At 49.2% G+C, this 10,000-nt stretch overlaps 1 protein-coding gene across 1 annotated transcript in view; it reads right to left on the bottom strand.

Moving 5' to 3' along the window:
- Positions 1-6,462: 6,462 nt before the first annotated feature.
- The window catches only part of bco1l (beta-carotene oxygenase 1, like), an 8,888-nt gene continuing 5,350 nt past the window's right edge, over positions 6,463-10,000 (bottom strand). Inside the window, exons 4-11 of the mRNA XM_030066576.1 lie at positions 9,991-10,000; positions 9,632-9,779; positions 8,674-8,894; positions 7,878-8,144; positions 7,639-7,744; positions 7,463-7,557; positions 7,103-7,214; positions 6,463-6,647 (exon numbers count right to left, since the gene is read on the bottom strand). The exon at positions 9,991-10,000 is cut by the window's right edge and continues 138 nt beyond it. Coding sequence (XP_029922436.1) covers positions 6,463-6,647; positions 7,103-7,214; positions 7,463-7,557; positions 7,639-7,744; positions 7,878-8,144; positions 8,674-8,894; positions 9,632-9,779; positions 9,991-10,000 — 1,144 coding nt within the window. The remainder of the gene's footprint in view (positions 6,648-7,102; positions 7,215-7,462; positions 7,558-7,638; positions 7,745-7,877; positions 8,145-8,673; positions 8,895-9,631; positions 9,780-9,990) is intronic.

Here is a 10,000-nt window from a genome sequence, read left to right as displayed (position 1 = left end):
CTTTCACAGATGTGTTGATTTATTAAATGTTCATTTCAATGTACAGATGCAAACAAATTGACAAATTAATTAAATCAATGGCCCAGGAAACTCATAAAGACTAAACAAATTAATAACGATTAATAAGCTAATTAATAACTGATAACATTAACACATTAATAACAAGAACAAAGTTACAGCCGCACATCTCCGTGGGAAATCCTACAGGCACTGTCCGTGGTGCTGAATCCGCCTCAGCAGGTACTGAATCTGCCTCAGCAGGTACTGTCCGTGGTGCTGAATCTGCCTCAGCAGGTACTGTCCGTGGTGCTGAATCTGCCTCAGCAGGTACTGTCCGTGGTGCTGAATCTGCCTCAGCAGGTACTGTCCGTGGTGCTGAATCTGCTGAGGCATTTCATTCCCTTTATTATAGAAATTAAAGCTCCATAAAATTCACGGAGGATCTTGTTCAGCTCTTCTTTCCTTACAGGTGAGAAATCAGCTGTTTGCCCGGTGTTTGTCAGGTAGTCTTGGAGACATTTGACGGCCCAAGACGTTGACCGGTCCGTACCGGCTTCATTTCCTGACTCTCCAGCTGATCCAGCTCTTCACTCGTCACTCTCACGTATCTCTCCTTTTTCTCTTCTGTCTTGTCTTCCTCGTTCAGCCATTTATCCAAACTTAGGTCGACAAAGAAATCAAAACTGACAACCAAACGTTCCATTATGCAGGCAAACAAAGCTGACAGCGGCTTTTGATGCGGGTTTCAGTGAAACGTTTTGTGTTGCCATGGAAACCACACAGACTCAGGCAATGAGATACAGGCGGAGTAATATTTTCAGTGATGAGGTATTTTTCATTTGATCACATCTAGCTGTGCTGTCATGCTCATTGGAGCACCATCTAAATGTCTGATTGACCAATCAGATTGCTCGGTCGGATCTATGTGTTGTATAATTTTTTAAAATCTCACGCACCCCCTGGAGTTCCTCCACGTACCCCCAGGGGTACGCGCTCCCCCATTTGAGAAACTGTGTCCTAAATGATTATTATTATTATCATTGATGATGCTGTTTTTGTTTGTTGTTGTTGTTGTTGTTGTTGTTGTTGTGTTTGGAGCAGGAAAGAGGAGGTGGGGTTTCCAGCGCCTGCGGAGCCGCCTGGTTGGCCGGTTGAGGCGGAAGGGGGCGGAGCTTGGCGCGGTCCAACAGAACCAGTCCTTCGGTGATGTCAGCGATGATGTCATCGGGGCGTTGGCAGATGTCCAATCAGAGGACGATCAGCTGTGAGTGAGACAGGAAGTCAGAGTCAGAGGAAAACGTAAATCACAACAAACAAACAAACAAACAAACAAAAAAACGTTCAAACATGTTTACGTCTCTCCAGCAGCTGCTCCATGGCAACGGTCTCCAGGGCGATGTCACATGACAGCATCTTCCAGACCAGCCAATCACAGAGCATGACAGAGCCGACCAGGGTCCAATCACAGGACAGCGTGGAGGGGGGGCGTGTCCAAGCCCTGCAGGTCAGTGTGTGTGTGTGTGTGTGTGTGTGTGTGTGAGTTTGTGGTTGAAGCAGCCGCCCTATAATGTTCTGCTTGTGCGGTGAACAAAGTCCTCAACACTCAGAAACCACACAGCTGATGATTGGCTGTGGAAAGCAAAACGTTTCCCCGCTTAGGGACTATTTTCCCTGGCGGAGGAGGAGGAGGAGGAGGAGGAGGAGGAGGAGGAGGAGGAGGAGGAGGAGGAGGGAGCGTTTCAGTGTGAAAAAGTCCTGAAAAGCCAACAGTGCTGCTGCTTTTAGGAAAACTCATGTGGAGGACTTTATTGGGCTGATGGAAAACTGGAGTGAAGAAAGTGTGAAGGCTCTGAAAGTTCATGTTCATATCGTAGTGGAATGAATGGAGGAAAGGGAGGAGGAGTGATGTGGCAGCTCTGAAAGCCCACTGCTCGCTCTGGGAGGAGACTTATGGATGGAGGCGTCTTGTCCCCCCTGACCCCCCCGGGATTTCCCCCTATGGTCCAGATATCATTATTCTTCTATTTCTGAAAACTGAACCTGATTCTTTGCCTCTGCTTTAGTGAGCCGCACTATGATTGGTCGACAGCCACATCTCACTCTAACTTCTCTGCTTCTGATTGGCCAGCTGAAGCTGCAGCAGCAGAAGATGCATTTCGGCCCGCCCTCTCTGATGCCCCACCCCCTCAATAGAACTGACGAGCCTGACGCGGCCGAGGACGACGGGGCACCTCGCAGCCCACCTGACCAGGAACTGCCTTATAAGGTAAGGGGGCGGAGCCGCTGGTCTGGACATCAGGATGATGTCATTGATCTGAACTTGGTTTGAGTTGAAGTTTTCACATCTTTTCTCACCTATCAATCAAAATATACCCCCGCCCCCTCCTCCAGGTCTCACGCAGGAATCAGACAGGAGAGGAAGAGCAGGTACAGTGTGTGTGTGTGTGTGTGTGTGTGTGTGTGTGTGTGTGTGTGTGTGTTTGTGTGTCTGTGTGTGTGTGTGTGTGTGTGTGTGTGTGTGTGTGTGTGTGTGTGTGTGTGTGTGTGTGTGTTTGTGTGTGTGTGTGTGTGTGTGTGTGTGTGTGTGTGTGCAGGTGTGTGTTCTCAGGTGTGTCACTTCCTCTTCTCTCCACAGTGTCGTCCTCTCTCTCCGCTCTGCTCTGATGAAGGTAACCACACACACACACACACACACACACACACACGCCTTCTGCTGTGTGGCAATGTGATCAATAATTAGTTTGATTGATGATTCCCCTGTAAGGAGACGGTGTGATGTGTGGTGTGTTTCAGTCGTGGATCTGGACCGACCGCCTCGCTTCACCGGCCTCGACACCTCGGCCGCCCGCCATCGCCTGTCAATCAAACCCAGGAACCAGAGGGGCGGGACCAAGAGCCGCAAGCCCCCAGCACAGGTAGAATATAATACACCTCAGATCAGATGAGGTTACATGTGAGTAGATTACAGTCAAATCCATGAGATTAGGTCAGCACAGTGTTCACCTCCACACTGTGTCCAGTGGAACGTTCTGTCTGTGGTTCTGCTGTTCTCTGCCTTGTTCTGTGTGGTTCTCTGTTTTGCAATCTGCTGTGTGATGTCAGGCGTTCGGTCGACCGCCGTCAGAGGCTCTGAGTGAGGAGGAGATCCTCTCCGAGACAGAGCACCACTCCTCTGTGTCCGTCCAGAACCAGAACCAGATCCAGAACCAGATCAAGATCCAGAACCAGAACCAGAACCAGATCCAGATCCAGAACCAGATCCAGATCCAGAACCAGATCCAGATCCAGAACCAGATCCAGGGTCAGTCTGATTCTGCTGAGGAGCTTCAGTTTGTCAGTTTCGGGTCTCAGACTTGAAGACGAGGGGCCTGAGCCCAGTTCAGGTCCAGTTCTGTGTTGGCTCAGTTTAGCTAGATCTGTTTCTTCTGCTCAGCCAATCAGCATTAAGATAGGAGGAGGGGGCGGAGTCAAACCAAAAAACAAACCAACTTCTTTCTCTTTCTCTTCTTCTTCTTCTTCTTCTTCTTCTTCTTCTTCTTCTTCTTCTTCTTCTTCTTCTTCTCCTTCTTCTTCTTCTTCTTCTTATTCTGCAGTGGAGGTGCCGCCCTCTGCTGGTGGACTGCAGGAATTGCAGGCAGGAAGTGGAGCCACTACTCTGGCCCTGTCCTCCTCTGACCCGCCAGACTGCAGTAATACTGCACAGAATACCTCAAAAAGTACTTCTCAGAATACGGTAGATTCTACTACAAAGTCTGCAACTCATATTGAGAGCACTACAGATTTTACAGCAAGGAATACTGCTACAGCTGGGCTGGATACTGTGCAGAGTACCTCTAAAAGTACTCCAATAGATTATACTCCCCAGCTTACTACAGAGTCTATTGCACTGAAAAGTACTACCCAGACTATTGCAAGCAATACTTCAAAAAGTACTTGTCAGGCTACCACAAAACCAAAGTCTTCTACCCTACATATTTTGGAGCCTACTGTGCAGAATACTTCAAAAAGTACTGTCCAGACTATAAATTCTACAACAAAGTCTCCTGTCCAGGGTAGTATAGAATGTGCTGCAAAGAGTACTTCCAAAGGTACCTCTAAAAGTACTTCTCACACTCCAGTAGATTCTACAACAAAGTCTACTACTCAGTCAACTATAGAGTCTACTAAAAATAATACTTCTAAAAGTACTGGTCAGGCTTCTATGATTTCTGCCCTGAATGCTTTAGAAGGTACTACACAGAACAATGCTACCCCGAGTACTGCAAAATCTACTACAAAAAGTAGTTTCAAAGGTGCTAATGGCAGTACTTCTGCTGGCACTCAGGCTGCTACAGATTGTACAGACTGTACTTCTCAGTCTGGTACATGGTGTACTACGAAGTGTAGTACTGGAGGACGGGATGACAGGGGGGAGGAAGAGGAGTCAGAGAGGAAGACCTTCGGCGTGAAGCTCCGCCCCACCTCCCGGTCACTGAGGCAACGCTCTGAGACGGGCCAATCAGAGCTCGCTGTCAAACGACGCAGCTGTGATGTCACTACCTCCAGAGAGGAAACTCAGCCAACCAGGGAGGACGACGGTCACATGACACGGGTCGGAGGTGACAGAGCCCCGCCCCCTGCTGAGCCCAGAGGTCAACGAGAGGTCAGGGAGAGGTCATCGACCTGGACAGGTGAGACACCTGATGACATCACAACAGTCTTTATAGATCTGCTTTACAAACAAATCCAGCGTGTTCTCCAAAGGAAGACAAAAGCATCATGGGAAGGGTGAGGTCCCGCTGGAAAGTGACGTAACGCTAAACTTACCAGGATCTAACGATACAAAACGTTAATCTGACCGATCATCTTCAGTTTAAGACGCACAGAGTTCAGCTGGTGGTTTAACAGCATTAAACTTTATAACATGAATTCATAATTAAAAAGTGATATTTGTAACTGAACCCCTGCAGATCTTCATCCAGCGACCCTCCAGCCACGCCCCCCGCCCCAGGCCGAGCCCCGCCCCCTCATCCAGGACAAGCCCCGCCCCCCTGTCCGGCCCGAACACCGCCCCCTCATCCATGCAAAGCCACATCTGCCTGCCCAGGCCGAGCCACGCCTCCCTTCCCATGCCGAGCCACGCCCCCTCATCCAGGCCGAGCCACGCCCCCCTGCCCGGCCCGAACCTCGTTCTGGTCCAGAGATCCCGGCGCCCCAGCCTCATCTTCTGGCTGCTCCACCATCATCACCATCTTCTTCACCATCTTCATCACGTCTGCTGTCATCCTCACAGCCGAGGCTCCGCCCAACACCAGAGCCTTCATCACCGCCGCCATCACCGTCCTCATCATTGCCGTCCTGGATGGAGCTGGCCAAGAGGAAGAGCCGAGCGTGGAGCGACAAGACGCCGCCGCCATTCTGCTGGGACCATTGAGGCTTTTAATGATCAGAATAGTTTTATTTTGAAGGATCAAAAGACTTCCTATGGGCCAGGAAACACTGTCAGTAATCAGAAAACTTTTATTTTGAAGGATATAAGACTTTCTGTAGGCTGGGAAACAGTAGCCATACTCATAAAAACTTTATATTGAAGGATAATAAGACTTCCCACCAACTTACTGCTTTATTAAAAATTGATTCACAATAAAACCAGGAAGCCTCATCCTGTTGATTGATTTTATTTGTTATTTTCATCAATCGTAAGTATAAATCCTTCATCAGATGTTACATAAATGAAAAATAAGAACAGTTATAGGTGCATCATGTAAAATTGCATGGATATGAGAACTCTATAGACTCAGCTAACAGAAAAATGGTGTGTGTATGAAATTTGATGATTGGCTCTTTTATGATTTCACAATAAAACTCAGTCACCAGTGCAAAAAAAGCTCATGTTACTTTTCTGGATCTACAGCTGCAGAAAGTCCAGTTCAGGTTCAGGTTTCTAGTTTATTTAAATTCCAAAAATCCCTGTTTCCTCTCTGTGACGTCACCATGACCAGGGCGATGCCCCCCCGACTGAACCCCCCCAACAAGGAAACACTCGCCAAAAAGCCAGAGGAGGAATGGGGAGAAATAACGGGAGAAACGTTAAAGGAGCACAGAGAGAAAAGACAGGACAGGATGGGACCGGCTGGGATGGGATGGGATTGGACAGGTGGGTAGGACTGGACAGGATGGGACAGGTGGTAAGGATGGGATAGGATGGTACAGGACAGGATAGAATGGGACAGGTGAAATGTCCAACAGGAGGAAGTTGTTGCTCTGCTGCCACCTGCTGGCCAGTGGTGGACCTGCAGCCTGAAGCTTCAGTTCAGTTTCAGCTGTGATGTTCAGCTTTAAGACGAACAGTCATGACGGAGGAGGGGCTTTTATTTTCGTGTCTCCTCCAGAGCTTCTTTGGAAGTGCAAAGTAAAAGAACAGAACATAAAAAAATAAAGTCATGCTTTTTGGTTGGAGTCTCAGGACAGAGCAGGAAGTGTTCAGATGGCGGTGGCGGCGGTGGCGGCGGAGGCGGCGGCGGCGGGGATGAAGAGGCCGTGCAGGTCCATGTGCACGTTGGCGTCGATGGAGGCCCGGGCGACCTCCTGCATGGTTTTGGCGTCGAGGACAAGCATGAAGGGAGAGATTTTGGAGTCGGTGGAGATGACGGAGGACAGAATCACACCTGCAGACACAGAACCGAGAGAATACCACCTGTGTGAATATTACCACATTAGACATATCACAATTTATTTTATTAAAGTATTTTCAGCATGCTGACCCTGAACTTTGTCCTTAATTCAAATGAAACTAAGATATATTTTTTAATTGCTTTAATGCTTCTGTTTCAATGCATTAGTTGCAAAAATACAGCAAAAATTCATGTAATATGTGACTTTGTCATTTTCCAGGACGTAAGTGATATTTCCAGGACATTTGGTCAGTTTTTGAATCGTCCAGGTGTTTTCATGACCGGGAAAAAACTGATCTATAGGTGATCAGGTTCTGCTGCTGTGACTGGGTTTGATTGACAGGAGGTGGAGCCCAGGTGGCCCAGGTGGTGAGCTCACGGCAGTTCCCCTGGTTTAGACCTGCAGGGGGGCCTAATGGGATTAGGGTTAGGGAAGTGAGAGTGCTCACCGTCATCCTCTTCCACGGCGCCGGGCGACGCCACGAACACAGGCTCAGACGGGTAGCAGCCCTCCTGCTGCCACTCCACGTGCGTCCGGGTCTGGACGTCCACTTTGGCGATCTGTGGGACAGGACGTGAGCAGGTCAGAGGGGGGGGAAGCTCCTGTGACTTCCTGTTAGGTGGAGTGACCTGGGGCCGCCATCCTGACCAGGAAGCAAGCTGGGGACTGCTGTCGTGTGTGCGTGTGCGTGTGTGTGTGTGTGTGTGTGTGTGTGTGTGTGTGTCAGAAAACATTCAAATAGCCTGCATATTGCTGCTGAGCACCTGCCGAGCACCAGGTGAACACACCTGTGCACCTGCAGCAGTACCTTGTTGGGGTGGGGCGACCACTCCACCCTAGAGCCGTAGAAGTAGCGGTACTTCTTGCCGTTGAACTTGTAGTTGATCCCTGGCAGCTCCAGGCCTGAGGACGACACACTTGGTTTAGTCAGGGGGAGGAGCTAACAAATTGATGATGACATCATCATCTGTCGACGCGCCTGACCTTTAAACAGCATGTCGGGCCGGCAGAACACCGAGCCATCCGCCTGAAGCTCCGCCCTCGCCGTCGTGTCCCCCAGCGTCACCAGGTTACTTCCTGTGGGACAGTCCTGCAACAGACACACGTACAAACGCACACACACACACACACACACATACACACACACACACACACACAGCAGGTCAGGGTGGGGTCAGGTGCTTGCTGAGGTGAGAGTGACAGCGTGGCGGCGGCGGGGTTACCTTGTGGATGTGGAGCGGCAGGACGAACCTCTGGCAGGTCGGGGGGGAGAACGTCTTGTTGGACTGGATGAAGTCGTCGTTTTCCCTCCTCATGTTCTGCAGGTAGAACATGTCGTACAGGTTGGTGTTCTCGTAGCTGATCAGGTCGAACACCACGTGACCGTCCTCCTCGTAGGCGTTAATGTGGTGGAACACCACCAGGGCGTCGCCGTAGAAACGTGTGGAAACCGCCTTCCCCGTCTTCCTGTTGATCAGGTGGAACAGCGTCTGGGGGGCAGAGAGGCCGTTGCTATGGGAACATTTTGTGTCAGGGTCGGCATTGCTATGGGAACATGTTGCCATGGCAATGTGTTACAGCAGATTTGGAGTTGCTATGGGAGCATGTTGCAGTGGGGTTGGAGTTGCTATGGGAGCATGTTGCAGTTGCTATGAGAACATGTTGCAACAGGGTTGGTGTTGCTCTGGGAACATGTTGCTATGGGGATGTGTTGTTATGGGAACATGTTGCCATGGGAGCATGTTGCAGTGGGGCTGATGTTGCTCTGTGTAACAGTAACAGCCAATCAGAGCAGAGTTCTGTGGCCCCGCCCTCCTCAGCAGGGAAGGGAAAAGTAAGCAGTGACTTCTGTAAAAGCTCAGTGAACCTTTGAAACTGCGCTTTCTGTAGCTCAACAACATGGAAAAAATGACAATGAGCAAATTAGCAAGGAACATTTCTCTGTCTGTATCTCATGAGGTAACAGATGACTGGCTGTCACTTCGCAGCCACAGACGAGCTCGTCCAATCAGAACTCACGATGTCGTCCTTGTCGTACTTGAGGCAGCTGCCCCAGTTGACCCCTCTGAAGTAGGCGGTGGCCAGCCGGACGATGTCCAGTTTGAAGGGCTGCTCCACGAACACGATGTAGTTCTCCGTCATGCCGAAGCTGTGGAAGTAGCTGGGGAAGAGCAGGGAGCGAAACGGCACCGAGCACACCTGCTGCACCTTCCTCAGCGCCGGCTTCTTCTGCTCTGCATCTGCAGCACCAACAACACACCTGTCTTTATCACCTATTACTGTCACACAGAGCCATGCAGGTAAACATCTGCACCACCTGACTGTTCAGTACCTAACATGATTCATTATAAATGTAGTTTCCTTGTTTTTTCACTTTTTGAAGACTCAGTTTGAACGATTTTCTTCAGCACTCTGAACTAACCTGGGAACCAGACGAATCTGTGAGCTCGTTATTTGTTCCATCACGGCCTGGACCCTTGGCCTATCACGTTTTGGTGGCAAGGAGCTGCAGGGGTGGTAAGGCCGTATATTGGCCGTCTAGCTCAGGCAGTGTACTGAGCCTGTTGTTATTTTATGTTACTATATTTTATTATCGCTATAATTCTCAGTTTCTATTTCCCTTTTTTATTGACTGTTTTAATTGTTTTAAATTGTGTCTTGTTGCTTTTAATGTCTCTGTAAAGCACTTTGAGTTACCTTGTGTTGAATTGTGCTATACAAATAAACTTGCCTTGCCTTGCCAATCACAGCCTTTTATGTAATATAGGGTGGGGTTCGATACAATGACTGGCGCTACATCACACGACTCTTTGCTCTGATTGGTCGCAGGTCTGTCCAGCTGCATCCAGAGACATTCCAGCTGTGCAACCACTTATAGCAAGAATGACCTGAGATCAGCTGCGAAAGACCAGGTATTGATCAGCTGGGACAGATCGGGTATTGATCAGCTGGGACAGATCGGGTATTGATCAGGTACCTGAGGTGCTGGCCGGCACTTTGAAGATGACGTATTTGGGGCGTCCGAGGCCCAGGATGGCTGTTCCCATGTTGTAAGTGTTGCCCTCGTCGTCGTAGTGAGGGTGGGCTGTTGCCAGGTTCAGAGCAATGTGGTTCCTGTAGTTCACCTGCAAGAACAGGAAGAACCGTCAAGAACAGGAAGAACAGGAGGAATTATCTGTGTTGTTTTGTTTTGATGGTGCTCAATAAACACCAATTAATCAATTTAAAATCAATTTGCTCAAATTGGTGTTAAAGTGATAATGATGATGATGATGATGATGATGATGACATGGACGTTGATCTTGTGATGTAGATATATTATTTTCTCCTTCTGACCCTGCTGACG

The sequence above is a fragment of the Myripristis murdjan genome, chromosome 2 (assembly GCF_902150065.1).
Source record: "Myripristis murdjan chromosome 2, fMyrMur1.1, whole genome shotgun sequence".
Classification (NCBI taxonomy): Eukaryota; Metazoa; Chordata; class Actinopteri; order Holocentriformes; family Holocentridae; genus Myripristis; species Myripristis murdjan.
The sequence above is the reverse complement of the archived record's forward strand: the minus strand, read 5'-3'. Positions and strand labels throughout refer to the sequence as shown.